At 45.7% G+C, this 26509-nt stretch overlaps 9 protein-coding genes across 12 annotated transcripts; 4 read left to right on the forward strand and 5 right to left on the reverse strand.

Annotated features, from left to right (window-relative positions):
* The first annotated feature begins 600 nt into the window (after positions 1–600).
* On the forward strand, positions 601–2205 carry LOC108025835 (26S proteasome regulatory subunit 6B). The gene is made up of 3 exons (XM_017096493.3): positions 601–762; positions 832–915; positions 974–2205. The coding sequence occupies exons 1-3, from the start codon at positions 727–729 to the stop codon at positions 2093–2095; spliced, it is 1242 nt and encodes a 413-aa protein (XP_016951982.1). The 5' UTR covers positions 601–726; the 3' UTR covers positions 2096–2205.
* Positions 2206–2380: 175 nt separating this feature from the next.
* On the reverse strand, positions 2381–4666 carry LOC108025834 (signal recognition particle receptor subunit alpha homolog). The gene is made up of 3 exons (XM_017096492.3): positions 4418–4666; positions 3692–4357; positions 2381–3578 (listed from the first exon to the last, which is right to left on the reverse strand). Exons 1-3 carry the CDS (start codon positions 4532–4534, stop codon positions 2490–2492), a joined length of 1872 nt encoding a protein of 623 aa, XP_016951981.1. The 5' UTR covers positions 4535–4666; the 3' UTR covers positions 2381–2489.
* Positions 4667–6929: 2263 nt separating this feature from the next.
* On the reverse strand, positions 6930–15338 carry LOC108025790 (kinesin-like protein Klp10A). 3 transcript variants are annotated; one of them, XM_044092987.2, is made up of 5 exons: positions 15147–15338; positions 13076–14277; positions 10603–10849; positions 9711–10535; positions 6930–7901 (listed from the first exon to the last, which is right to left on the reverse strand). In XM_044092987.2, the coding sequence occupies exons 2-5, from the start codon at positions 14131–14133 to the stop codon at positions 7581–7583; spliced, it is 2451 nt and encodes an 816-aa protein (XP_043948922.1). In that variant the 5' UTR covers positions 14134–14277; positions 15147–15338; the 3' UTR covers positions 6930–7580. The 3 variants fall into 3 exon arrangements, with proteins under 3 accessions (XP_043948922.1, XP_050740832.1, XP_043948923.2); XM_050884875.1 differs by lacking the exon at positions 6930–7901 and adding an exon at positions 9359–9637; XM_044092988.2 differs by lacking the exon at positions 6930–7901 and adding an exon at positions 9359–9640.
* Positions 8074–9226, reverse strand: LOC127010624 (uncharacterized). Its single transcript, XM_050884878.1, has one exon. It carries the CDS (start codon positions 9209–9211, stop codon positions 8276–8278), a length of 936 nt encoding a protein of 311 aa, XP_050740835.1. The 5' UTR covers positions 9212–9226; the 3' UTR covers positions 8074–8275.
* A 1005-nt stretch (positions 15339–16343) lies between the features above and the next one.
* On the forward strand, positions 16344–18691 carry LOC108025893 (secreted protein C). The gene has a single exon (XM_017096575.3). It carries the CDS (start codon positions 16552–16554, stop codon positions 17398–17400), a length of 849 nt encoding a protein of 282 aa, XP_016952064.1. The 5' UTR covers positions 16344–16551; the 3' UTR covers positions 17401–18691.
* LOC108025894 (uncharacterized) lies at positions 18676–19301 on the reverse strand. Its single transcript, XM_017096576.3, has 3 exons — positions 19135–19301; positions 18962–19070; positions 18676–18899 (listed from the first exon to the last, which is right to left on the reverse strand). The coding sequence occupies exons 1-3, from the start codon at positions 19199–19201 to the stop codon at positions 18809–18811; spliced, it is 267 nt and encodes an 88-aa protein (XP_016952065.1). The 5' UTR covers positions 19202–19301; the 3' UTR covers positions 18676–18808.
* Positions 19302–20562: 1261 nt separating this feature from the next.
* Positions 20563–21074, reverse strand: LOC108025949 (uncharacterized). Its single transcript, XM_017096647.3, has 2 exons — positions 20833–21074; positions 20563–20779 (listed from the first exon to the last, which is right to left on the reverse strand). The coding sequence occupies exons 1-2, from the start codon at positions 21072–21074 to the stop codon at positions 20671–20673; spliced, it is 351 nt and encodes a 116-aa protein (XP_016952136.2). The 3' UTR covers positions 20563–20670.
* Positions 21075–21198: 124 nt separating this feature from the next.
* On the forward strand, positions 21199–24070 carry LOC108025950 (uncharacterized). 2 transcript variants are annotated; one of them, XM_050886421.1, is made up of 4 exons: positions 21199–21320; positions 22282–22842; positions 23568–23700; positions 23771–24070. In XM_050886421.1, exons 2-4 carry the CDS (start codon positions 22749–22751, stop codon positions 23889–23891), a joined length of 348 nt encoding a protein of 115 aa, XP_050742378.1. In that variant the 5' UTR covers positions 21199–21320; positions 22282–22748; the 3' UTR covers positions 23892–24070. The 2 variants fall into 2 exon arrangements, with proteins under 2 accessions (XP_050742378.1, XP_016952137.1); XM_017096648.3 differs by having other exon boundaries at positions 21220–21320; positions 22644–22842.
* An 815-nt stretch (positions 24071–24885) lies between these two features.
* LOC108025667 (uncharacterized) lies at positions 24886–26165 on the forward strand. The gene is made up of 3 exons (XM_017096205.2): positions 24886–25008; positions 25069–25231; positions 26025–26165. Exons 1-3 carry the CDS (start codon positions 24924–24926, stop codon positions 26104–26106), a joined length of 330 nt encoding a protein of 109 aa, XP_016951694.1. The 5' UTR covers positions 24886–24923; the 3' UTR covers positions 26107–26165.
* Positions 26166–26509: the final 344 nt, after the last annotated feature.

Genomic DNA, 26509 nt, shown 5'->3' on the forward strand with positions numbered 1-26509 from the left:
AACGTTTAGATTTTTAAGTTGGTAACACTAAGCACTCAAAAAATCAAGTTTTATTGAATTGAAAATATTTGTTCCTTAACTTAAAATAAGTCCTTTCCTGTTTTAAATTCTAAGGTGATAAAATTAACCATCGAAAAATAAAAGTTCAATGGATAGAAAAATGCGAGGAAAGAAAATACTTTTTCTTATTAGCCATTTGAACAGGAAATAATTTGAGTTTTGAAAATCAAATATTGCGCATTTATTAATAAATACACATTTCTTTTAAATGAAAACATATTCAATATGGTTTTCCTAGTATAAAGTAATCTACCTTAAGCAAAATAAGAAAATTTAGCCTGTCACGAACTTAGTTTCTTATAGGAAAATTAGTATACTTATAGAACAAATCTAATTAGCTGCTCGGAAATTAAACTATCGATACTTTTTAGTATTGTGTGCCAAAGAACGCATTAATTGAGGCAAGATATATGCAAAAATGTTATGTTTTTCATATACAAATAAGCATTATTACCAAAAAAAAAAAAATATCAATTTTTCCAATTTCCTTTTCGATAAGCACATATCGAAAGTTCTAGCAGGTGCTATCGATATACTGGGAAGCCACTATCGATAGCGGCCGGCCTGCCAGCGTTGCCACCCCGCCTGCTTGTTTTTGACGAGTCATTTTAACGCAGGAAAAGCAAACGCGGACCAAAAAGCGAGAATCACTGCTAGACGCAAGCAATGCCGTACAACATGGACGTTCTGATGCCGGAGAAGGTGCGTACCCGGTGCCCCATGGCCTGGCCAGCTAAGTAATCCCCCTGTCCCCCGCTTTCCCCCCACCAGGACGAGCTCTCCGACCTGAAGCCCAAGGATGCACACAGTTCCCTGGACGAGCTGGACATGGAGGATCTGTACGTGCGCTACAAGGTGAGCCCTGTCCGCTGCCCCACCTGAGCGCAGCTAATGCCGCTCTTGTCGCCCACAGAAATTGCAAAAGACGCTGGAGTTTATCGAGGTGCAGGAGGAGTACATCAAGGATGAGCAGCGCAACCTGAAGAAGGAGTACCTCCACGCCCAGGAGGAGGTGAAGCGCATCCAGTCGGTGCCGCTGGTGATCGGCCAGTTCCTGGAGGCCGTCGACCAGAACACGGGCATCGTGGGCTCCACCACGGGCTCCAACTACTATGTGCGCATCCTGTCCACCATCGACCGCGAGCTGCTCAAGCCCTCCGCCTCGGTGGCCCTGCACAAGCACAGCAACGCCCTGGTGGACGTGCTGCCGCCAGAGGCGGACAGCTCCATTTCGATGCTGCAGCCGGACGAGAAGCCCGACGTGAGCTACGCGGACATCGGTGGCATGGACATGCAGAAGCAGGAGATTCGCGAGGCCGTCGAGCTGCCGCTCACCCACTTCGAGCTGTACAAGCAGATCGGCATCGACCCGCCGCGCGGCGTCCTCATGTACGGCCCGCCGGGATGCGGCAAGACCATGCTGGCCAAGGCGGTGGCCCACCACACGACGGCCTCGTTCATCCGCGTGGTCGGCTCGGAGTTCGTGCAGAAGTACCTCGGCGAGGGGCCGCGCATGGTGCGCGACGTCTTCCGCCTGGCCAAGGAAAACGCCCCGGCCATCATCTTCATCGACGAGATCGATGCCATTGCCACCAAGCGTTTCGATGCCCAGACTGGCGCCGATCGCGAGGTGCAGCGCATCCTGCTGGAGCTGCTCAACCAGATGGACGGCTTCGATCAGACCACCAACGTCAAGGTGATCATGGCCACCAACAGGGCCGACACACTGGATCCTGCCCTGCTGCGTCCCGGTCGGCTGGACCGAAAGATCGAGTTCCCGCTGCCCGATCGCCGGCAGAAGCGACTCGTCTTCTCCACCATCACCTCGAAGATGAACCTCAGCGAGGACGTGGACCTGGAGGAGTTCGTGGCGCGGCCGGACAAGATCTCTGGCGCCGACATCAACGCCATTTGCCAGGAGGCGGGCATGCACGCGGTGCGCGAGAACCGCTACATCGTGCTGGCCAAGGACTTCGAGAAGGGCTACAAGAACAACATCAAGAAGGACGAGCAGGAGCACGAGTTCTACAAATAGACTAAGCAACACATCTCTCCTTTTCCGCCCCTTGTCCCCCACTACACTACTCGCCTCCTTTGTACGCCTAACTCTATAATATAAATAAAAACAAATTGTATTCGAAACGATGCAGGAACGAGTGCTCTCTTGGATTAGGCAGAGCCCTCGTAGCTAAGGAACCTTCTGGGAGCCTTTACTTATAATTTATAATATCTCCTAGCCAACTCCACGCTTTGATAGCCATTTGTAAAGGTCAAAAGGGTACATATCTTCCTTCTTCCTTCTTATTAATGAACAAATGCATTTACTCAACAACAAAAGAGACAAAAGCACTGTATTTCATTCGGTCGGATGGAGATGTAAACAAAGAGCATTGAGGGGAGGTGCAAAGGACAGGTGACGCAGGAGGGAGCTACTTCATCAGCGAGTTGACCACGGCGTTCACGTTGATGGCCTTGAGGTCGGCGTACGTCTGGCCGGTGCCCACGAACACGATGGGCTGGCCGGTGATGTAGGTCATGGAGATGGCGGCGCCCACCTTGTCGTCGATGGTGTCGAACTTGGTCAGCACGATGCCGTCGATGATGTGCGGGTTCTCGTTGGAGGAGTAGTCGGCCAGCGACTGGTTGAACTTCACCAGCTGGTCGACGGCCTCGTTGCCCACCAGGGCCTCGCCCACGAAGAGCACCAGGTCCGGGTTGTTCACCTTGATCAGCTTGGACAGCGAGCGCATCAGCGGCTCGTTGTCCTGCATGCGTCCCGCGGTGTCCACCAGCACCACATCCACACGCGTGTCGTGGGCGAACTTGATGGCCTCCATGGCAATGCCGGCCGCGTCCTTGCCGTAGCCCTTCTCGTACAGCTGCACCATGGTGCGGCCATCGTGCTTGGCCGCCGGATGCAGGGCATTCAGATGGCGGGTGTGGGTGCGCAGCTGCTCCACGGCACCGGCGCGGAACGTATCGCAGGCGGCGATCAGCACATTGAAGTCATTCTCGATCAGCCAGAAGCAGATCTTGGCCAGGTTGGTGGACTTGCCCACGCCATTCACGCCGCAGAAGATGATCGTGTACGGACGGCCATTGCGCTTCGATTCCAGGGCATCGCGTATGATGTCGATGCGCCGCTTGGGCGAGAGAATCCGCACCAGCGACTGGGTCAGGGCCTCCTTCACCTGGCTGGCGATGCTGTCGAAGGTGCCCATCTGTTTGCCGTCCAGGCTGGTGGCCACCGAGTCGCACAGCTTGGCCGCAATCTCGGTGGCCACGTTCTTCGATATCAAGTGGTCGCGCATCTTCTCCAGCGCCGGCTGCAGATCGGCCAGCGTCATGGTCTTGGCACCCACAATGCCCTTGAAGTAGGAGAGCAGGCCGCCGCGTTTGTTCTTCTTGGACTGTACCAGCTGCTCCTCCTCCTCGGAGGAGGACTGCTCCTCGTCCTCCGCCTCGTCCTCGCTCTCCACGTCCAGGTCGCGGATCACGCCCTGCATGGTGCCCACCAGCTGTCGAGGGAAGAGATGCATATAGATAAGTGAAAGTTATGGTGATCCAGCCTAGAAACTGGTATTTTTCTTGCTTAACCCCTTACTTTCACCCTCTACTCAGCCGCACTCACCTCGCTATTGATGTTCTGGTACTGCACATCCTCGGGCGTGTCCTTGGAGCGGTCCAGCATGACGGCATCCTTGGAGTTGCCGCCCAGATCCCAGACGCGCGGCTTCTTGCCCGCCTTCTCGGAAGCCGCCGCCTTGCTGGGCCTGGAATCGCCCGGCGAGGTCTTCTTGGTGGGCGTGAGCTTCTCGCGCAGCTTGCGCCTATTCTCCCGGATGATGTCGTCCATGGTGGCGCCGTTGGCTGGCGGCGACGAGGGCTGCGACTTGGAGGGCGGCGGGCTCTCCTGGATGTTGACCCGCTTCTCCGCCGGCGGCTTCTTGTCGTCCTGGATCATCGAGGCGACGGTCTTCTTCGACTTCTGCGACTCATTGTAGGAGCGCATCGCCTTGGGGGCCTTCACCTGCTTGGCGGACGCCTCCTCGGCGGCGCTGAGCACCCGGCGGTACTCGCGGTCGAAGTCGTACTCGTTGCCCAGTCGCTCCGCGGCCGGAATGCCGCCGAACTTGTCCTTGAAGGCCGCCTGCATGTCGGCCAGGAAGCCGTCCAGGTAGTTCAGTTTGATCACCTTCTGGAAGATGGCCGCGTAGACCAGGTCCAGCTCGTTGTCCAGCTTGAACTGCACGGCCAGGTGGTCCTCCTCGAAGTACTTGGCCTCTGTGCTCCTCTCCTGCAACGGGATACGGTTACTGTCCATTCAGATAGCTCCGCCACGACGATGTCCACTCACCTCCAGGATGACGCCACGTATCAGGCTGTTTATGCAGGAGGCGAAGCTGCCCCCGGACGCGGCCGAGTGCCACAGCACCACGCCACCCTTGGTGAACACCACCACAAAGTCCAACATTTTAGCTACGCTTCCGATCCGGCAGTTTCGACTCGTCCAGCCTTACACGCTCTAGCATTGCATTTGCATCGAGTTGACACAACACAGTTCCACGTCACTTGGCCGCCGGGGTTGCCAGACGGCGCGAGGCAGCTTTCCCGCAGCCAGCCCAGTGTTGCCACTGAAAAATTCCCCCGAATTCAAAATGGGATATTTTTATTAACACAAAATGATTAATTGACAGCGTTATAAAAAAAATTTAAAAATTTACACTAACATAAAAAAGAATTCCAGAAGACGCGAAGCAGCTTTCCCGAAGGCAGCCCGTGGTCTGTAAAAAAATTTCCCTAAATTCAAAATGGGATTTTTATAAACATAAAAATAAATTCAAAAATGAGATTTCTATAAAACAAAACATATACAAATTAAGTTTTTGGAAATAGTTATAGGAAATATATATTAAAATAAAATATACAACTAAATGATGGCAAACATCTGAATCAAGCCATGAAGTGGCACTTAAAAACTCCACTAAATTCAAAACCACATTTTTTTGTAATCAAAACATATTAAAATTGGGTTAGTTAAAATAGTTATAGAAAATATATGTATTAAAATATAAATTCAATTGCCAGGTGTCTTTACGACTGTCATATAATTAATGGCTAATGACTGCAAACATTATTCCTCTGAAATCAACCCTTAATTGCAGCAAAAAATTCTCCGAAATTCAAAATCTCGCTTAAATGCAAACCTAACAGGTTTAAAATTATTTTTTCAGAATATTTTTAAACAAATAGTATTACTCTTTATATACAATATTTAAAAGATAAATAATTGTAGAATACTTTTCAACAAAATAAAATCAGAATTTCCAAGGAAAAATTATTTCCCTAAAAATTGCCACCTAAATCAAGGGGAATCCCCTAATCTGGCAGCACTTGGCTGCCCAAAGATGGCAACTCACTTTCACTACCCTACATAAATCAAAATGAATTTGTTTCAAAATCAAATTTAGAAATGTAAAAATATGTATTTATTGCTATTTATTTTTATTTATTATTTATTTTTATTATTATTATTTCAAAAAGAGTCCAGAGGTTTCCTATTCTATTAATATTAATAAAAAAAATATGGTAAAATAAGGTTTTTCCACAATAAAAACTGTACTATCTGTTTTAAAACAAATTATCAGTCCCAGATCTTGAATATAAATATATTTATATAAAATATACATAATTTATTTTGGAAACTAAAGATTTAAAAATACAAAAGAAAGGAAATTTGGATAAGGGTTAATATATTTTTTAAAACATGGTCTTCAAACCAAAACTTATTAAATTAAAAAATATTTAATAAATGGAACAAATGTTTTACTTTATACGTAAATAGTTTACACTCTTCTTGCAAGACCCCTAAAAATAAAAACGCATTTGCTTTTGCTTTACACATCTTTAATGTTAAATTTAGTTGTGTATGTTCACTTTTTATTACAATATAATTTATTATTTATATTTAATAATACATTATTAGAGTCCAAGTCCTAACACTTTCATTATTTATACCGCATAATATCGAAGCACTCGTTCAGTTGGTTTTCCATATTAACATTGTTTTAAAAACTCGCATTTGGTGGATTAAAAAACGGATATCAGCGCCTGCCTTGGGAGGGGGTATATCTCTAAAGTGCTCTGAGGAAATGCATAACAAAATGATCGAACGCCTTGGCTGGATAAAATACTTTAGGAGAAGCACGTGAGTATGTTGTTCGTTTTCCATTTTTCAGTTTAGTTTGCTTTCTTGCTTGGTTTTTCGCTCCATCTCGGTTAAGGCTAGGTTACTACGCTCTCCGCTACTTGGAACCGACTTGCATCTGTGCTTTCCCTCAACGCAGCACAAGCCGTGCGTGGAAATCCATGATTTGGTTAGTTTTCGTTTGATTTGCTTTCGATAGTTTAGTTTAGTTTTAGTCCTTTAAACGTAATTAAATGTATGCAATAAATATTAGTACAAAACGAAATGCAAATCATCTCTAAACAATAAGAGCAAGGACAGTTTGCTTTTTAAATTCTTCACCGCAGTCGCTTAGAATGACAAAAAAATATAATGTAAATTATGTGTATATATTTATAGGGACCTAGAGAACGCAAGGAGGAGGATTGGGGTGTCCAAAAAAAAAAAGAAACACTCGCTGGCTAAATATCTCTCAGGCAAAGATTGCGTTCAAAGTTACGGGGAGTACGTATTATGTAGGTAAATTGGATTTGGTGCAGTAGTATTTTAATAAATTAATACGAATTAAATACAGTTTGTGGCCTTTAAATAAATACAATGCGCGATTGGTTCGTAAAGTGCTTCGCATCTGTGCCGCGGCACGAAACGACGACGAGTAAGCCAAAAAAAAAAGGGCAACGAATCGCATAAGGTAATTATATTAAATGGAATCTCATATCATAAATAGAGTAGAACGTATGTAAGTAGTAATTATAATATAGTAAATGTCTTTTTCTTTTACAAAAGTATCGACTGCGCAGAAACTATAATCATAATCGTATAATAATTGAAGGTGGCCTGCTGCTCGGTTAGTTTCTCGGTTATTGGTGTGTGCTGTCATGGTGCGTCTGCCCCTGCATCCGCCTCTGCCCCAGCCCGCCGTGCTCAGGCTGTCAACTGTGTCGCTCCTCCTCGACCATCAACGTAGTTGAAAGCCCAACAAGCTGGTTGGAAAGAGACAGAGCGGCTGCTTTGGGGGGGGGGCTGACAAGTCTTATTTTCACAAGACATTTTATTTATATGCTATATAAATAGGTTGCTGCACGTGGACTTCATTCGTGGTTCTGTGTAAAAATACTAGCCCCCGTCGCCAGGACTTCAGTGGTGGCCAGGGCCAATTAAAATTTAAAGTTCTTGAGAGGGTGCCGCCTCTGCAGCACTTTTCCTCGCCAAGAGGGGAAGCCAGAACAGTGGGGAACAGTGGTTAATTAGCAGACAGTTGGGTTGGATGTGGATGTGGGGGTGGGGGTGGGGGTCTGATGGAGGGGAAGGGCGATCGAGCTGGTTGCACGGACTAACGCTTGCCGTTCGGCGAGTTGAAGCTGCACGAGAGCATCTCCTCCTTGGCCAACTTGGCGCGGTACTCGGCCATCATGTCCCGGCACTGGATGGCGATGTCCAGCAGCTGCGAGAACATCGACTCGCCCCGCTTGCAGTACGAGTCCTGGTCGTAGTCCACGTAGTTGGTCAGGTTGTACAGCGCCTTCGACTCGGAGAGGAAGGTCTCCAGGGTGGCGTTCACGGTGCGGTGGTACTCCACCACCATCTCCTCCGTCTGCTGCAGGTCGTCGATGGCCTGGTGCTGCACAATCAGCTCGTCGGACATCTCGTGTTCCTGCGGAGCGTAATTGGACAGGGTTTTAGTAGATAGATCTTACATAAAAATGCAGTCCCCACAATTCACTAACTAATTTCTGCCATTTTAAATAATTTACAAGTACTTCCTTCACCTTTTCACACCCTTAAGGCAAGGATATTGGTTTCCCCTGCGATGAAAGACCATTGAATGGAATACCATTTACTTTAATTCACTGTCTACAGGATAATCTTGGAAAGTCAACGGCCGAGGCAATCCTGCATCGCCCGGCAGAACCGCGGGCTACAGTGAAAATCCACAAGAAATCAACATTTTTTTGGCGCCAACTCAGCAGGTAACAAAATATAAGCAAGTGGAAACGCAGCCAAAGGGTCAGGTGACTGCCTTTCAATTTAGATCGTCAACTGGGACGAAAATCGGGGCATCCTCGGCCGTGAGGCCCCGGGATTGCCCGGATCCCGCACGAAGGGCAGATGACAGGCGTACTTGTACAGCGTCTCGTCGCAGTCGATGGTGGAGAAGAGAATCTCCGTGCGCGAGCGCTGGAGCATCAGTCGCTTGCTGGACTCGGTGGGATCCTCGGCGAACTGCGGCGGCGGCGGCAGCAGGGGCTCCTCATCCACATCCCCATCCACTTCCATCGGCTCGCTGGCCCTCAGCAGCCGCAGGCGCCCTTTGGCCTCCGCTATTAGGCTGGCCATCTCGGCGGTCTTCAAAGCATACCGCTCTCCAGCCGGGAGCAGCCGCTGGAAGGATCTGTAGCGCGGCTCCCCCTGGTCATCAGCCTCTGCGGGCATCGTCTCTGCTTTGGTCCGCAGTCGCCTGGGCTGCGGCATCTCCCGATTGTCGTTCAGCGGCACAAAGAACGCCTGGGCCGGGGACTCCGGCGGTTCGAAGGGCACATAGAAGGCATCGTAGCGGCGTGCTCTCTCCCCCTGGCGGTGCCTCTCCTCCTTGGCACGCTGCACGGGATAGGGCGGATGTGCCCACTGCCTGAGGCCCATCTTGGAGGCCTCTTTGCCCACGGAATTGGCATGCCGCTTGGCATAGACGCCATAGGTTCTGTTCGCCGGCTTCGCCTTGGGCTTGGGCTTGTTGCAGTTCCACACGCGTGGTGGTTCCTGTGCCGGCGCTGCTCCAGCTCCAGTTCCAGCTCCAGCTTCACCTGCTCCTCCTCGGCCGCCCGCCCTCTGGCTGGCCAGCGCATTGGGCAGCTGGCCGTAGACGGAGCGCAGGGCCCGTGAGTTGGTGTACCTCGCGATGCTGGGTGTGTGAGTGCCGCGGGCGGCATCTTCGTTGTGGAAACGCTTGGTCGGAAATTTAGGCATTGTGTTGCGACGCTTCGATTGAGCTGTTTATGTAAGCTAGAACCCGAACGGAATGGAGTGAGCTGCGAACTGAGCTCCAACCGGCTGTGACTGGGCTGAGGCTAAAGGCAAGGCCACCTGCTCGGGCAGATTGATAGGCCTGATCCATTGAATTCCAATCCCCTTTTTTTTAGCTCAGTGCATGGGGAGGGTATATATTATGAGAACAATGTTAAAACGACATTACAAATTTATGCTTGCACAAGTAAAAAGAATTTGAAAAAGAGTTTGAGTAGCTATTGAAACCAAAGGGTGTGAATATAGTTCCCGGCCAAAAGATTTTGCGTTACTCCCGCCATTCCCAGGTCATCCCAGAGCCACTTCTTTTTTGCACAATTCATAATTCATAAAAGTTAACTCCAAATTAACTTAGCACGGTCTTGACAACTTCTAGACGGATGGTGGGGCGACACAGGGACTTGGAGAATATCGAGAGAAGAGAAATATAGGCTATACTCACGCTCAGCGAACTCAGCATGGCCAGGTCCATGTTGCCGGCGTTTCCATTCTTGTTGTTGTTGTTATTGTTGTTGTGAATGCCGCCCGAGTGACCACCGCCGCCGCCGCCGCCGCTGACACGCTGATTGATCTGCGACTGGGAGGTCGGCGCATGCGAATTCTGGTGCATCTGATGCGAGTGCGGATGCACCAGATTGAGTTCCTCCTCCTCCTCGTCGTCCATGACCTCGATGACATCGCGATCGCCGCCGGGGCCCACCTCGGCGATGTCCTTGACCACCAGCTCCTTGACACGGTCCGCATAGCGCAGCGTGTTGAGCGTGTGCTCGCAGGAGCTCAGGCCCGGCGAGATCATGGCGATCATGCAGGTCTTGCTCTTCTCGCCAATGAACGAGTCGCGCAGCACCTGGGTGAGCTTGGAGACACGGAAGGGCAAGTGGGCCGACTGTTTGCCCAGCGCACGGATGCACTCCTTGAGGGCCAGCAGCGATTTGTTGATCTCGGCACCCTCCATGCGTGTCTGACGGTCGGCCGACGAGGTGTCCACGCCGCGCTCGTTGCCCGCCAAATCGATGAACGAGAACTTGCCGTGGATCTTGGTGGTGCCCATCGGCCGCAGGACGATCTGGAAGACGGCGTGCGAGCGCGACGAGTTCGAGTTGGCCGACGTCTGGCCAGAGGTGCGGGCAGCGTTGCCGTGCTGGATCAGCTTCAGCACCTCCTCCACGCTGTCCACCACCTTCTCGGTGAGACCCACCACCTGCACCTGCTGCTTGCCGTCCTCGAGGACGCGCAGCTTTTGCTTGTCGGCCAATAGGTCGAATACCTGGCGGGGGGAGTCCCATTATTAGTTTGCCGAAGAAGTCACATAACACAAGCCATATGCAACTCACCTTGCCGCTGTAGATCTCAAAGAAGCTGGCCGAGACGACTAGATTCATGGAGCGGTAACGCGGCATGTTGAGGGTCACAAACACGTCCTTGGCCGCCATGGCGTAGATGCCGTTCTTGCAGTCCTGCACCTTGCCGTTGAACTCGCCGCCCATTGTGTGCGTCTTGCCGGAGCCCGTCTGGCCGTAGGCGAAGCACGTCGCCATGCCGCCCTCGAAGATGGTCTTGACCAGCGGCTTGGCTGTGTATCTGCGGGGTGGAGTGAGAGTTGGCAGTTTAAATTGTGCTATTGGCGGCTCGGGGCATCAAACTGAACGTCCTCTAAGCAGCAGTTCAAGGAGACACTTTGCGCATTGATTCCAACAGGCAAGAGTTAGAGTAAGATGTTATTTTACTGGGGTAGGCTCTTGTTTCGATTTTTCATTTAAATTGGGGTACCGATTTCTCAATGTCAAGTTAACTTTTGTCGTCGAGTTAAGTTTTCTTTTTGTTGTTAAATTTTATGCTGCAAAATCTGACTGTTTAGCTTCTCAGTTAACAAAAAACTGATAAGGAGTAGGCTTAATCCTGTTTCTCAAGCTTATCAGACTGATTTCTCAATGTCAGGTTAACTTTTGTCGTCAAGTTAAATTTGCTTTTACAAAAAGAGGCTGTTTCCCAATACCATGTTAGTGCTTATTTGATTGACGACCGACAACTCCAAAACAAAGCTGATAAAAAATTTGCAAAACCTTCTTTCAGGGCTTGTCTTTTCGATTCCTCAATGTCATGTCAACTTTTAACTAACAGTTAAAATTGATTTTTGGAAAAAAGGCATTTTTCAATATCATGTTAGTGTTTATCTGACTTTTAATCTTTGATTTCAAGTTTATTAGGCATAATTACCCATTAACTCGTGAGGGTTGTCGTTAGTAAAGTTAACAAGACATTGAGAAAACCAATTTGAATTTTCTAATAATTTAACTATTACCAACTTTCTCTAACAGTTAACCAAATATAACTTAAACAAGACCTTGAGAAACCTCACCTAAGTATTTTAATTTACTTAAATAAAAGACTATCTACGTCCGCATACTAAACTACAGGTTAAATACCCCATAAAAATTCAAGTAAACAAATGCTGGTCTCTCGATGATAAGGCATGATTCTTTGCCAATCAGCTGTTGATTCACCCGCTATCGCCAGCAGTCGCTGGCACTGATCCCCGCCATTACTCATGGGGTATACTCTGCTCTGCAGTTCGCCGTGACGCAACGTTTACGTGTGGCGTTTAAGGTGTTTATGGCATTACCAATTCCAGAGAGGCACCAAAAACCGGAAACCGCCTGAAAGCCGCGAGGCTGGCGGAGAAGGGGGGCGCCAACGAAAGCCAGGCGAGAGCCGCTTTAATTGAATCGAAGGCGAGCAATTACTAATGGCCAGATGCCGGGCCAAAAGGCAGTTACTTTTCGAAATCTCTTCCGCTGGAAGAGTTCAATTCCATGGAGAGATCGAGCGGGGAGAAGCGTCTGGCTGGGCCCGCGGGTTAGTCACGCCGAGCCAACTTGGCTATTTCGGGAGCAACCGCTTTCGGATGCACGTCTCTGCTTCTGTTGCCGTCCCGCTCGGCATGACTCAAGCGGGGCGCTCGGCCAGAGATGCCCGCCGAGCGTCCGGGCCAGTCACCAGATCGATCACCAAAACAAGTTCACAAATGTTTACTCAATCGCAATCTGAGCAAACATTGAACTTCAGCCTATATTCAGGAACATATGATCTTGTTATCACATGAAAATAGTTTCAATTTGGTATTTGAATGATATCATAATGGATCAAATAGATAGGAATTGATATGAAATTCGATCGATGATAGTTTTGCACGATGGTTACCAACTATTTTATTTGTTTAAGGGCTTCTATTGATATTAAAAGCAGAAATGAAAGATCTCTAATGACATTAGCAGTAACATAAAGGCTTCTTGAATGGGTTACGATATCAAAATGTATCATTGAGATAAGAAGATATACCCTTTTTAAAGAGCTCTAATTTGAAATGCTATTTTATAACTATTTTATGTGCTTTAATGTTCAAACTGGTACTTAATGAAGAACTAATTTGTCCTAAAATTAAAGCAAAATGGTTTAAAAATATAATAATAAATATTTTAGTTGTTTTTAAAGACTCCTTTGATGTATCAGATAGATAAGAATTAATCACCCATTTGAAGAGCTTTAAATTTGAATAAATTGAAATGAACATATACCAAACTCACAAGCAATGTTTAGGTTGTCTTCCAGAGATGAGATCAATCCTATCTGAGGAATGTGAGACTTTATACTAGTATAAAGAAGTCAGTAACTCAACGAAATCCTCATACGCCATAAGCCAGGCAAACCGAAGCTTGCACCAGCCATATTCGGCTTTGTTTGGCTCTCAACCATTAGACATAATAGATAGACAGATACAATGGATAGATGAACTCGGCCTGTACTCACTTGTACACCATGGCATTGTCGCAAGTGTCGTTGAAGGCGTAGTCGAAGCGAAACTTGTGGTTCTCCAGGAACTTGGTGAGGTCGACCTTGCTGCGCGGCTCGTGCACGATGAGCATGTCCTTGCGCGGCACCGAGATGACGTCGATCTCCTTGCGGTTGACCTCCTTGCGGCTGATGGGTCGCTTGCGCACGCACACGGTGATCTGATGGTCGTCGACGGCCTGCCCGTCGAGCAGCGGCACGAACTCCAGCGTGCTCTGGTACTCGCGTATCATCTGCGCCGTCTCCCAGTTGGGATTGCCCGGATCCTGGTTCATCAGGGCCACCTTCTCCTCCTTCATCTCGGCCTGGCGGGCGCGCCGCTTCTCGCGGTTCTCCTTCAGCCGCTCCACCTCCTTCAGTGCATGCGATCGCCGTGCGCCGCCGGCGCCCTGGGTCGTATTGCTGGCCGGAGCAGCAGCTGCCTGGGCAGCCGCAGCACTGGCGGCCGTGGCACTCGCACCCGGATTGGGCAATGTGTTATTGGTCACCGCCGAGGCGATCCTCGTCTGCTGCTGGCCACTCACACTCTGCGCGTAGCGTGGCCGCTGCAGCCCTGTGGCTGTGGTAGAAGTAGTGGTAGTGGTGCCACCGCCACCGCCTCCGCCGGCCGTGGCATTCGAGTTGCTGTTCGTATTGCCGCTATTGCTGTTGCCCAGCGGATGGGTGATCGCCTGCGCCTCCTGGATCTTGTTTAGCATGTTGCCGCCCATGGTCATGCGGCTGGTGAGATTGCCGCCGATGGCCGACTGTGTGGGATTGCGCGACAGGTTCATCGGGGCGGTGGCCTGCTTCTTGGGCTCCGGCGCGGCATGCTGCTCGACGGTGTCCTGCAGCAGTTCCGGATTGAGCGTGAGTATGGCCTCCAGTTCCACCTCCTTGCCCTTGGTCTCGCCGCGCTCGTACCATTCGACTGTGATGCACTTGCCCGACTGATTGATCACCGCCACCACGGCCATGTGGACGCGGCCGTCCGTCCGCTTGATCTTGACGCTCTGCCCCACCGTTATCATGTCCATGGCGCTCGAGGATGAGGATCGAGGATGAGGATCGCGGCTGTCGCTCTCGACCGATTATCCTGGTGCTGCACTGCTTGACCGGACTGCTTGTGTGCGGGAGGATCTGGCTGTTCCCGTTAGTTGTGTAGAACTACTTTCTTGTGTCTGCTCTCCGAACAAATGTCGAGAAGGAGAAGGCGAAAAACGAAATGAACAGAAAATTAGAGTGCCGATTTAATGTGAGGTCGAAAATGCTGTCGTTCTACTCAAACCTATCAACCGGAGAGATGTGAGCCCAGCAGGGAATGCCAGCCCCAAAATCCCAAATTCGGACTGACGGCCAAATCGCAGGCAACTGCTTGCCGAGGTCGCGTCCGTTTTTTAACCCCCCCTCCCCTCCGCCACCATAGTGTTTGAGCGAGCGTGTGTGTGTGTGCGCTGCTTGCTGACCTGCGCCAGTATGGGTGTGCGTTTAAGCCGAATTCAAATGCCAACTGTCGTTTTTCGCGTTGCGTCTGGCAACGGATAACAAGAGGGAATGGCGCGGCGCTTGGCCTGCAGGCAGCGGCGGCGGCGCCAGCCGGGAGTGGAGCTCCCTCCACACACAAGGGACTCCAGGCCAGCCGCAAAAGAAGCCCGCTGCCGTGCCCCTGCCCCTGTTGTTGTTGTTGTGCGCCCATTTTGTGGGCACTGGCGGGCGCTGTGCAACACTGACAGGCGAGCGGCACACATAGCGACACATATGCAGCTGCGGCGGCCCTTTCGGGGCGAAAAATCAACAAACTGCGGCGTTTGGCAGCCCGTCGGTGTTTTCGTCGCCTAATTAGATGCAAGAAAAGAGAGTCGCACGCACACACACAGGGGCGAGCGAGTCGTGGGAAATGCGTTTGCTTTACGTCATACACGGAGCGCTCCCACACACACACCCGCGCGCTCACACACACACACACACACACACACACACAGCGATGCAAAAAAACAGACGGTCGCGGAAATATAATTGAATTTTTCGCAATCTGCTGGCCTGCGCTCACCTTTCTTGCTGTCTGCCCAACCGCTGCGATGTCCTCGCACTGCCCCTTAAAAAAAAACCTAGGGATTTATCGACCGATCACAACGAAATATCACAAAATCTGCTCGAAATAGTTTTGCAAGCGACCAGATGTCAGCAACACAATTTTTTAGTTTCGCCTCGCCATTGTTTTTTGCCACACTGTCATGACGATGCGCCGCGTTGCGCAACACTGGACTGCAGCGCGGCCAGTGCTGGCAACCAGCCGTTGCATTTGAATCGGACTCTGGTTCGCGGGCAGGAAAGCGAATGAAATCGGTGTGAGGGGGGAGTTGCTGTTGGCCTAGCAGATTTTGGAGGGGTCTACGGTTTCTGGGCAGTTCTACGAGTCCAATAGACCCAAATACCAAGGGCTTTATTTACCCCGGAAGTTAACCAACACTGGTTGGTCAGCTGTTTTCGAACATCACAATAAGTAACGACCGCAAAAGTTTGACTCTCAATTATAAAGGTAAAAAAATTTTATTATTTATTTTATTTTAAATATAGTAATAAAGCAAAAAAAAAGAGTATATATCTGCGCAAACCTAGTTAGCGCTCACTAAATAACCATCTTTATTATTTATACAAAAGTGTAGTGAAAACTGAATACATTCAGGTGTGCTCCTATTTTCAATTAACTTTAAAATTGTTTATTAAATAGGTGGACTTAAGTTTTAATTACAAATAGAAAAACGGGAATAATAAGAATAGCTTTTTTCGCTTTTTATTTGGTTAATTAATGATGATGCTTATATTTTAAACGCCAAGGAAAAACACTATTTTTTATCATGTCCACAAGAAAATTTGAAATAGCAAAAATAAGAGTATGTAAACGCTTGTCTAAAAAAATTAAATTGCTAAATTAGTTAAAAAGCCAAACAAAAAAAATAACTTAAGGCCTTATAATAAAAGTTACAAATAACTCTAATTTATCTTTTCTTTTTCCATGGTAAAATAGTGTTTAATTATTTATTTATAAAAATAAATGTTTTAAATGCAATTATTTAGACTTTACTAAGTAAAAACAAAATTTGAACATTTTTCAAAAACCATTAACAAACCATTTAACAAAATCCCCTTTGGCGATTTTATTTCGCACAGTGTACTCACGCAGCTCCAAACTGTAAAACGAGTGCGCATCGCATCGCGTTTTCATCGATAACACTGACGCAGTTCCACCTCTAGCTGGTGCATTTGTTTGTGCGTAGAAAGCGTAATAACGCCTCCTGATATCGAAGACCGATATCGATATCAAATCACAAACCAAAAAAAAAACAATAAAACGCTCCAAATTGTTTGTTTGAGCGCAAGAAAAGCCACGGAATCAGCAGCGGACGCAGACGCCACATCGACGGATCGATACCCGAGCACCCACCAGCGCCGCCATGGACATCATGGACATCCAGGCCGTAGAGTCCAAGCTAAGTGACGTCACGGTGACACCGATTCCACGCAGCCAGGTGCAGAACTTCTACAACTACCAGCAGCAGCGGGAGCAGCGCGAGCAGCAGCCCCAGATCCAGATATCGGCCATCCACCACTCGCGCGGCTCCGGCGGAGGCGGCGGCGGCGGATCCGGTGCGGGCTCCTCGGCCACCGACTACTCCACGGGCAGCGGGGGCAAGCGGGAGCGGGACCGCTCCTCGGCGAGCGACTACAACAGCTCGTCCAGCAAGCAGAGCTCCGCCGCGGCGGCCAATGCAGCGGCCGCTGCCGCCGCCGTCGCCGCCCTCCAGTACTCCCCGCAGTTCCTCCAGGCCCAGCTGGCCCTGCTCCAGCAGCAGTCGAACACCACGGCCACGCCGGCCGCCGCCGCCGCTGCGGCCCTCTCGCTGGCCAACATGTGCTCCAGCAATGGCGGTCAGCGGAACTCCGGCTCCGGTTCCGGCGGCTCCACCTCCGCCAGCAATGGCCAGAGCATGGGCCTCAACCTGAGCTCCTCGCAGCTGAAATACCCGCCGCCCTCCACCTCGCCCGTGGTGGTCACCACCCAGACGTCGGCCAACATCACCACACCGCTGACCTCCACGGCCAGCCTGCCGTCCGTGGGGCCGAGCAACGGGCTGACCAAGTACGCCCAGCTGCTGGCCGTCATCGAGGAGATGGGACGCGACATCAGGCCCACGTACACGGGCTCGCGCAGCTCCACGGAGCGGCTCAAGCGCGGCATTGTGCATGCCCGCATCCTGGTGCGCGAGTGCCTCATGGAGACGGAGCGAGCGGCGCGCCAATGAGAGGAGGAGTCGCTGGCGCCGCAGCTGGCGACGCCGGATTGAGCAGGACCTGGAGGCGAGGAGCATCCTCATCTAATGACTAGGTTAATTCCCCCAATCGAGGACAGGATGGGTCGCACTTACCGACAAAGAATCTTGGCAGCTGCTCGTAATCTTTGCACAATTGTGAGCGTGTTCCGCTGGGGAATCGTAGGATTAATGTTACTTATCTTCGGGCAAAAAGAACCTGCTCAAAGAGAGGTATTGTGGTGCCTTTTCTTGAGCGCTTCTTTTCCTGTTTGTTTTGCTTTTGTTGCTTGAATCGAGTTATTTATAGTTTTTTGAGGCCCAACAGTCTTAGCAGATCGCAATAACGTAAATTATACATCAGTTTAGCCTGTTTTTAGGTTCACTTTTGATTTAATTAGATTAGATCACTGAACGGATTATGCTTTAACTTACATAAATTGGAATTATTAGATTTTATAGATTGAATCGAGTAACTTATGAGTAAATCACTTATGATTCAATTTGATTGTATATTTTGAAACCATTTTATTGTTAGGCTAAAAACCAAAATTGTAAACTTTTGCTCTTGGAGTTCCCTCGGACACAAGCTCACATTGCTGCAAAGAATGCCTGTGGCCCAGGCGGAGACCCATCCTATCCCATATTACGCATTAAAAGTAGCAATTTGTATTAGCGTGTAAGTCGCCCTTCAACTTCTTGGCCCCCGGGCCGTTGGACCATAGTTAAAGAATGTTTAGACTAGCTCAGGTTACAATCGGTTAACTCTACGATGCCCTAGCTGCAGCACAAACCCAACCGCAGTCCGCCAATCGTGTCGGACTCGCATTTGTATCCTCACCATTTACATGCCCGCTAATCTGTATCCGTAAGCGTAAGACTAAAGTGATGTGTGTGCTTGTCCCCCGAGATGTGTGTGCGTAGTGTCTGCGTAATGAGTGCGATCGATGGCCCAGGAGGAGATCCTTCGCGGGGGTGGGGGCAGGATGCATCGGCTGGTTGGCCACTGCCCGGGGTCTCCTCGTTACTTTTAGAGAACTATACAAATTCATATATGTAGTTAAGCAGAGATATATGTATACATATATACTTGTTATGCAAGCAAACACTGTGCATGTCCAAGTGAAAATGGTGAATTAGTGGCAATTGACACGAGAATATTTATATATGTATACACATAGAACACAACTTGTATATTTACTATATGTATGAGCAAATACGACTAAGTTCAAGCCTGTATACCAAACCGAAATCGAAATAAATGCGCAATTTTGGTTTTTGTAAAGGTCTCTTGTATATTCCAGTTTTAAGCTTTGTTTCTAGATTTATAATTGGTATTTTTGCGCTGTTTAATCATTCTTTCCACTTGCAGATCGGTTGTGCGGCGTGCTCGGCGGAGTTTCTAGCAGTTGAACCTGGGACAGCAGCCGGGATAGGGCTTGCTCAGGTCCTCCTCCATCTTGCAGGGCTTCAAGGTGGCCACCGAGGGGCAGCTGGATGGGAGGATGCAGTTAGTCGCGCAGCAGAGCTACTTCCCTTGGCAGTTCAAACTTACGTCAGGGCCGAGAGGGACTGTTTTCCCTGGCAAGTGTACTGCAAGCAGCGTCCGGCCGGGGCATAAGTCTCTCCGATCTTCAGCTTCTGCTCGCCGATCACGCAGTCAGCTGGGGGAGAAGGAGCATGAGCATGAGCAGGATGTGGAGATGGAGGAGCCGCTGGCCTACTTACCGCCGAAAACGAGCAGCGAGTGGGCGCCCAGCACGATCAGGCAGAGTACGAACGTAACCGATGTCATCTTGTGCAGCAAACTGATCTGCCGATCGCTCGGCCACCCGACTATATAGTTATTTGTTTGGGGTGCGCCCGCGATTAGATTGAAAGGTCAAGATCCCCGTGCTGCGGCGATTGCGTCCGCGGGGTCCCTGGGTGTATCAGATGGGCGGAAAATTCTTGTTACGAACAGATCCAGACTTGGGTCCAGCAAAACAGCTGCCGCCCCGCCAATAGCTTCATTAGGTCCCTCGTAAAGCTTGAGCTCTTAAAACTAATAATTGATTTTTGTATATTATTTAAGCTTTTCGTAGTAGTACTATAATCATCAGCCATAAATCTCTTGGAACCACGTAATTGTAGTAATCTCTCTACAGTAAAGTACTAAATCTGAGATAAATAAGGATAATACTTTTTTCAAGATCTCTGGTTAGTTGAAATAATATAAATATATAGAAATATCATCCAAGTAAATTCAAGTATATTAAAAACCTGTGGCTAGTATTAATCTCTGAATATATATTATATCGAAGTAATGTTAATATTATTTGAAGATCTCTGAATAGTAATAATCTCTTTAATGTAAAATTAATAATTTAAAATAATACTTCTATTTTTATACCAAAGTAAAGTAGATATTTTTTAGGATCTATGTAGGATAGTAGTATTTCATATAAGTAATATTTCATATAATTATTCAAAATATTTTTTAAGATCTCTAGCAATATTTAATCTTCCTAATGGAGAGTAATATATTTCACACAAGTCAGGCAATATTATTTTAAGATCTGTGAATAGTAGTATAGAGATATTATAAATTAAAGTACTATATTTCACCTAAGTAGGAAAAATATTACTACATAGAATAAATATAACTATATTTCAATCAAGTAATGCATAATATTCCAGATCTGTGGACTGTACAAATCTCTAAAGAAAATCGTATATTTCATATTATATCATATATTTAATATTATTTCAAGATCTGTGAATTTGTAAAATACCATTTTTAAAATCCTTGGATAGTGGTAAACTTTCTAGACTAAATATATATATTTTTTTAACATTTTTCAAGATCTATTAATAGTGTTAATCCCTTTAAAGTAAAATCTGTGGATAATAGAAGAAAAATTATGCATATTTCATTAAAGTAATCGTAATAATATTTAAATAATTCTGAATAGTATTAATCTTTTAAAATAACAATTTTAAAAGATCTCTAGATAGTACTAATATATACTTCAACAAAATATTCTATATAGTTATATTTTATATATTTTTTTTTCAAGTCTGTAAATAGAAATCCTTCAAAAGTAAGGTAATATTTTTCAGCAAAGAAAGATAAGTATTTTTTAAGATCTCTGAATAGGTATAACAAATCATTACTTCTATTTGTTGATGGGATTTTATTTACATTTTAAAATATTTCTACTAACATTTCACCTTCTCCTCCCCAACAGATCTACCTTTTCGAAGACCACTGTAGCCCCACATCTAGAAACCGCCGGAGCACTCGAGTTGGGGGCAGCAGGCGGGATACTCGAGGTCGTAGTCGCTGGCGGAGAGCCGGCAGCCGGGTCGCAGGTACGGCGGCTTGTCGCAGCTGGAAGGGATTGGGGTTACTGGCGAGGTGCTGTGGCGACTCTCAGCACTTACTGTCGGATCAGGAGCAGGTAGTCGTCGGTGCACTCCAGCCTGATGCAGTAGTCATCCCGTCCGGTGGGCAGCAGGTGGCCATGGAGTGGAACAGCCACGTCCAGCTCCTCGTAGAGGCAGTGCTCCGGAATGCTGGGGTGCTGCGTGTGGCCCCTGTACTGGGTGCTGAAGCCGTTGGCGGCCGCGGAGGCAGCCATAAGACAGGCCACGAAGGCCACGGAAAGCCAAGGTGCCGCAGCCATGGTGGCTCTCGTCCGGGAATAGAAGCAGTCCGCCGGCAGAGGCATCCCTCTTATAGGGGGGCACTCGGCAGGCCGCCTTATCAGCCCCCTATCGCTGCTCCAGTGCCCCAGCCGACCGGGTGATTCGATTTTGATTGGGTTTGCCTAGCTCTCGAGCTGGAAGAGGAGGAAGCGGCGTTATCGATTGCGGGAATCCGAGTCCCAGCACTCGAGGAAGTTGGCCCGGACCAGGAAAATGTACCTCAGGTAGGTGCTATCCAGCTAGTTGCTTCTAGCTTCTGCGTTGCAAAGTATTGCTAAAATAAATATTTTTATGGCCTATAATAGTGGTAAATCAATATGCGGACTTAGTAGGGAAGGGTTTTTACGTAAAATATGGCATAATATATATTTTTCTACCAGGGAACATGTCATTTAGTTGGGCAGTGATTTAGGGTTTTAGAAGTATTCTACAAATTATTATTTAAATTTATTTATTATTTTACATGTATTTATTTAAATTCTTTGTTAATATATATATGATTAGAAATGTCAATTTTTTATGTAAACTCAAACCAAATCAAATAAAATCACATTACCTCTTCTCTTCCCCCGATTTTAATTAATTAATGCAAATGCAAATGCGGTCTAATCCCAACCACGATGCACTTGCACTCGTGATTTCCATTAAATTTGCAAATTTGTATCTACGTAATACAGAATATTGTGTCGAGTGTTCAAAGTACACTCAGAAAAAATCAGCTTGACTTTTAAAACAATATAACTGAAATTGTAAAATAATTCAAAGGAAAAAGATTTTAAAATATTTTACAATATTTCTGCTCTATTTGTTAGTTTTAATATTTTATTTATTTAATAACATTTTTTAAATAAAAGTTTTTTTTTTATATTTAGGAAAAAAAGTCAGAAAAACTTAAAAAAGGGTGCTGTATTTTTTAAACGAACAAAGTATTGATATTTAGTAAAAAAAATTTCCTATTTTTATATTCAAAGTTAGAATATACAAATTGGAAATTAAAAACAAAAATTCGATAATAATTTAGAGGCTCAAACATCGAAAACTTAAAATATTCTTTCGTTATTTATTTAGTTTTCTTCCAAGTTCAAACCATTGATTTAAAGTAAATTGTTCACTAGTGGTACTCGAACCCGGACCTTTTCTTTTTTAATATTTATATGCAAAGGCCCTTCTTTTCTCCCCGTGCAGTTGGCCGAAATTCTGATTTACAAAAGAGTTATTTGCGCGTTTTGATGACTTTTCGCGGCGCAGCAACCTTGCCACGGTTTCTCGAACCGTGTCACTCGGCTGTCGGAGAAGCCCCTGCCCCCCAGAGCGCTCCGATCACCGCCAGATTTGTATCACTCTCGCTTTCAGGGCTGGCTTAATTAATTTAAATTTAAACTAGAGCTAGAGCGCACGCCTTAAGTCGTCGTCAAACAAAAGGCACAGATACGGCGGATAACTGGGCATATGCCATGTCTCTGGAGGCGCATACATATGCACGTACAGCACAATGTTTATTATTAATTTTATATAAAAGCAACAACAATTAATTGTAATTGACTCAGTCGCACGGGTAGCGCACAGCAGCCAAGTCGGACTTGGATTGGGACTTGGACTCGGATAGGTCTTCGGTATCTCGAACTTCACCTGCACCACCTCAGTTGGCGACCATGCGACTCGGAGTTGGTTGTCTTCTGGTGCTCCTGGGCATTTGCGGAGCCGCTCGGGCGGATCTCACCTATCGCGGAAATGCGGTTCACCCAGGTGAATATATTAGCGGCTGGGAAAAGTCTCTAGAGTCCGGTAATTAAGTCTAGAGAGGGAAAAAAATAAACCTGTTGTGGGAAAACATTTACCCTGAATATAAAAAAAAAATTCTGTGGCAGACGGACTTGAACCAGGATTTTGAGTCCTTTTTTGCTTTAATGTGAAAAAATAGAATATAGAAAAGTAAACAAAAAAACTGATAAAGAAAAAAAATTGAAATTGATCATAACTAAAAAAGTTATTGGTTACCACAGGGATTCGAACCAGGACTTTTATTTTTTTACTGTTCTGTTTCAATATAAAAGCAAGTAGTATATTAAAGGAAGCAATTAAACGTATTAACGAAAAAACATTTTAAATGTAAAATTGATCCAAAATTAAAAAAATTTGAATTGTTTGGCATAGGGATTTGAACCAGGACATTTATTTTTTCATAGTTTTTTTTTTAACATTTAATCAAGTAGGATAAAAAAGAAGAAAAGAAACCTGATTAGAGTAATACAAAAAATATAAAATGTATCCTTACTTATAAAAAATTGTATTGTTCAGCACAGGATTTGAACCCGGACTCTTGTTCCTTCATCGTTTTGTATAAATAAGAAATCGTATTGTATTATTTGAACAATATTTTCATATGATAAAGCAACATCTTTATTAGTCTATTCGATCCTTAGAATATGAATAAATATTTAATTATATTTAACATTTTTTAATTACCATAGATTACCCTGGTCAGTGCTACTATGAGGAGCTCAACCAGGCCATTCCCAGGAAGCAGTCCTACAAGCCCATCAACCGCGAGGGCTACTGCCAATCCATCTACTGTCGGCCGGACTACGTCCTAGAGATTGGCTAGTGAGTTGGCTGATAAATATGTTAAATGCTACATAAATATGAACTATATTGACCATCCAAATGATTCCAGCTGCGGTCGCCACAACCTGGTGCCCACGGAGCAGTGCAAGATCGCCGCGGACATGCGGCGCACCTTCCCCGACTGCTGTCCCAAGTTGGTCTGCCAGGAGGCGGAGAGCAACTACATCTAGGCCGGACCCGGATGCCATAGGCAGCACTTAGTATTACTTCACTTGCCCCATTTGTTTCTGGAATAACTATATGGTTAAGATGTTTTTTAAGGGTTTAAATTTTCATTGGTGGTCAAAAAATGTCCTACATTTCCCATATAAATAAATATACATACATATGTTTTATAAACTACCAAACTTAAAAAAATAAACATATGTTTGTTAATTAAACAAAAAAATATTACTTATTTTTATTATGAGTCGATAGGGTTCTTATTTTGAGTGAAAAATTCAGTTTTTCAATGCTTTTTTATATATCTATATCATATTATCATCAACTAAGGCTATTATCGTTAAATAAAATATTACTTAAAATCATAACAAAATAAAATTTAAATTCATCTATATAAAGATCATTTAAAAAATATGAATACATATTATTTTATACAGATCAATGAAGATAATTCTAAAAATCATAAAATAAAACTTAAATTCATTTTATATAGATCCTTATTAATATTAAAAACCATTATAAAATAAAATTTAAATTCATTTTAATTGATCTATAATTAATAAAATAATATTACACATAATTTTATGTAGATCAAAAAATAAAATAAAATTAAAAATCAGTTTATATAGGAATTCTAGTATGATGTAGTATCTAAAATCTAATACTTAAGTTATTTAGTTTTAATAAGAACAGGCTTTTGATTTATAAACTTATAAAGAATTTCTTACCGAAACTAAAAAGCAGATCAGCTTGGTTAAAATTCCCTTATACAAATATTTGTATACTACATTTCGACAGTGACCCTGAGTTTTGAAAACCGCGAGCTGCGGAATATTGGGCTTTTTGGAAACTACGCCTCCGACCCTGCCAGGCAATTAAGCAATTAAAAGCGCCAGCATAATCCCTCCCAATCAAGCTGGGAATGCAAATCGCGGCTGCTGATTTGCAAACAAACACAGAGCCGAGTCGCACTTTAGGTAGCTATAAATAGGAAACGGGTTCCCCGGCGCTGGGTTCAGTCTGCTCTCCACGCTCCCAAGATGCACAACTCGTCCGTGTGGCTGGTGTCCGCCGTCCTAGTGGCGCTCCTGCTCCCGGAGGCGCTGCTGCCCACCGCCGACGCGGGTGAGCTGGCTGGGAACTGAGCCGCCAGCCTGTCCAAACTGATACTCTACCATCTTACAGCCAGCGAGCCCGTGTGCTCGTACCGCAACTCGGAGGACGAGACCATCTTCCTCAAGTACCTGCCGCTCCTGAGACGGGGCCAGGACTACGTGGACTTCGGCAAGGAGGGCAGGTGCCTCAAGCGGGCCGTCTGCACGGACACCTTCAAGACCATCGTGGAGGAGTGAGTACACATGACGGGGCTGGACAGTTGTAGATGTAGTCTTTGGTGTTACATATATCAATTTTGAAGAGAAGATTAAGATTACTTTCATAGAAAAGATTAAGATCCTCCATTAGGAAGAAGCAAGTACATCTCAGACTTTCATTGAACTACGTAGCTCAAAAACAGATGTATGATATATTATTATATAGTACCTATATGGTCTTTTCTATTATAATAATAATAATGTATGTACATGAACCATTTTAAATAGAAAAGGATCCTCCATCATAGAGGATTAGGTACTTAATAATTCCAGACTTTCTTTAAAGTACGTAGTTCAAAAAGTGGTGTTCAAAGATGATATAGGGACTCCATAGACTATGATTGTCAATTTTAGAAACATAGGATAGGATAAGTACATAGAATGGTGCCAGACTTTAATCGAAGTACATAGTTTCACTGTATGATATAGGAACCTTGTAGTCTTTTTTTTTTACAATGTAGATTTACCAATTTAAAATAAAATAAAGCTTAGTCGAGATAACTACAGGCTTGTAAAACCAAGCTTCGATCACTGCGCTGATAAAACATTATTTATTTTAATCCCCAAACATATAAAAAAGTATTCCTAATATATTTAACTAACTAACTTAGTATATTAGATCTGAAACCACTGACTTATACCCTCTTCAAACAAAAAATATACTTCCTAACTAGTCTAAGCTCAAGATAATCTCTCAAAAAGCGTAATATTTTATATATATTATTTTTGATTTGGTTCTGATAATACCCACTATTATTATCATTACAGCTGCGCCCAGCAGAAGATCACGTGTGCCAACAAGGATCGCTTCACGGGCGTTTTTCCCGCCTGTTGTCTCAAGTGTCCTTAAGTCAGAAGGGATTTGCATGAATATATTTCACAAATAAATAATGTTTGAAATTAATGAAAGCTACTTTGATTGGGTTGTGCCATAAGGTTTATCAAAGAAGCTAAGTTTTAAATAAAAATGATTACTCAAGATTATCTATTTGATAAAAAAAGAGGCAATTCTTATTGAATAAGCACCTATCCTTCCAACAAAGTTAACAAGCCGTGCTAATAATGCCTAGTAAATGGTTAAATTAGGTAATTTAATACGTGCTCGAAGGCCTAGCACTACACCCCTCCTATGAATGGATTATATGTGTTAACTTTACTAACATCTTAAATACATGAATATTTCCAAGCTTGAAAGTGCTGTAGAAGCGGACAATCCTATGGTCAACGTATTCCTTCAGTAATAAATTGTAGTA

The sequence above is a fragment of the Drosophila biarmipes genome, chromosome X (genome assembly GCF_025231255.1).
Source record: "Drosophila biarmipes strain raj3 chromosome X, RU_DBia_V1.1, whole genome shotgun sequence".
NCBI lineage: Eukaryota > Metazoa > Arthropoda > Insecta > Diptera > Drosophilidae > Drosophila > Drosophila biarmipes.

Excerpts from the sequence above, each read along its gene's own strand:
- LOC108025949 (XM_017096647.3), bottom strand. The coding sequence starts at position 21,074 with ATGGCTGCGGCACCTTGGCTTTCCGTGGCCTTCGTGGCCTGTCTTATG. Across the intron at positions 20,780-20,832 it reads TACCTGCTCCTGATCCGACA|CTGCGACAAGCCGCCGTACC; the intron begins GTAAGTGCTGAG and ends AATCCCTTCCAG.
- LOC108025893 (XM_017096575.3), top strand. The coding sequence starts at position 16,552 with ATGGACATCATGGACATCCAGGCCGTAGAGTCCAAGCTAAGTGACGTC.
- LOC108025894 (XM_017096576.3), bottom strand. The coding sequence starts at position 19,201 with ATGACATCGGTTACGTTCGTACTCTGCCTGATCGTGCTGGGCGCCCAC. Across the intron at positions 19,071-19,134 it reads CTCGCTGCTCGTTTTCGGCG|CTGACTGCGTGATCGGCGAG; the intron begins GTAAGTAGGCCA and ends CTTCTCCCCCAG. Across the intron at positions 18,900-18,961 it reads CAGTCCCTCTCGGCCCTGAC|CTGCCCCTCGGTGGCCACCT; the intron begins GTAAGTTTGAAC and ends CCTCCCATCCAG.
- LOC108025834 (XM_017096492.3), bottom strand. The coding sequence starts at position 4,534 with ATGTTGGACTTTGTGGTGGTGTTCACCAAGGGTGGCGTGGTGCTGTGG. Across the intron at positions 4,358-4,417 it reads TACGTGGCGTCATCCTGGAG|GAGAGGAGCACAGAGGCCAA; the intron begins GTGAGTGGACAT and ends ATCCCGTTGCAG. Across the intron at positions 3,579-3,691 it reads ACCAGAACATCAATAGCGAG|CTGGTGGGCACCATGCAGGG; the intron begins GTGAGTGCGGCT and ends TTCCCTCGACAG.
- LOC108025950 (XM_050886421.1), top strand. The coding sequence starts at position 22,749 with ATGCGACTCGGAGTTGGTTGTCTTCTGGTGCTCCTGGGCATTTGCGGA. Across the intron at positions 22,843-23,567 it reads CGGAAATGCGGTTCACCCAG|ATTACCCTGGTCAGTGCTAC; the intron begins GTGAATATATTA and ends TAATTACCATAG. Across the intron at positions 23,701-23,770 it reads TACGTCCTAGAGATTGGCTA|CTGCGGTCGCCACAACCTGG; the intron begins GTGAGTTGGCTG and ends AAATGATTCCAG.
- LOC108025667 (XM_017096205.2), top strand. The coding sequence starts at position 24,924 with ATGCACAACTCGTCCGTGTGGCTGGTGTCCGCCGTCCTAGTGGCGCTC. Across the intron at positions 25,009-25,068 it reads GCTGCCCACCGCCGACGCGG|CCAGCGAGCCCGTGTGCTCG; the intron begins GTGAGCTGGCTG and ends ACCATCTTACAG. Across the intron at positions 25,232-26,024 it reads TTCAAGACCATCGTGGAGGA|CTGCGCCCAGCAGAAGATCA; the intron begins GTGAGTACACAT and ends TTATCATTACAG.
- LOC108025790 (XM_044092987.2), bottom strand. The coding sequence starts at position 14,133 with ATGGACATGATAACGGTGGGGCAGAGCGTCAAGATCAAGCGGACGGAC. Across the intron at positions 10,850-13,075 it reads GACAATGCCATGGTGTACAA|ATACACAGCCAAGCCGCTGG; the intron begins GTGAGTACAGGC and ends TCCACCCCGCAG. Across the intron at positions 7,902-9,710 it reads CCATGCTGAGTTCGCTGAGC|GAACACGAGATGTCCGACGA; the intron begins GTGAGTATAGCC and ends TACGCTCCGCAG.
- LOC127010624 (XM_050884878.1), bottom strand. The coding sequence starts at position 9,211 with ATGCCTAAATTTCCGACCAAGCGTTTCCACAACGAAGATGCCGCCCGC.
- LOC108025835 (XM_017096493.3), top strand. The coding sequence starts at position 727 with ATGCCGTACAACATGGACGTTCTGATGCCGGAGAAG. Across the intron at positions 763-831 it reads ACGTTCTGATGCCGGAGAAG|GACGAGCTCTCCGACCTGAA; the intron begins GTGCGTACCCGG and ends TCCCCCCACCAG. Across the intron at positions 916-973 it reads ATCTGTACGTGCGCTACAAG|AAATTGCAAAAGACGCTGGA; the intron begins GTGAGCCCTGTC and ends TGTCGCCCACAG.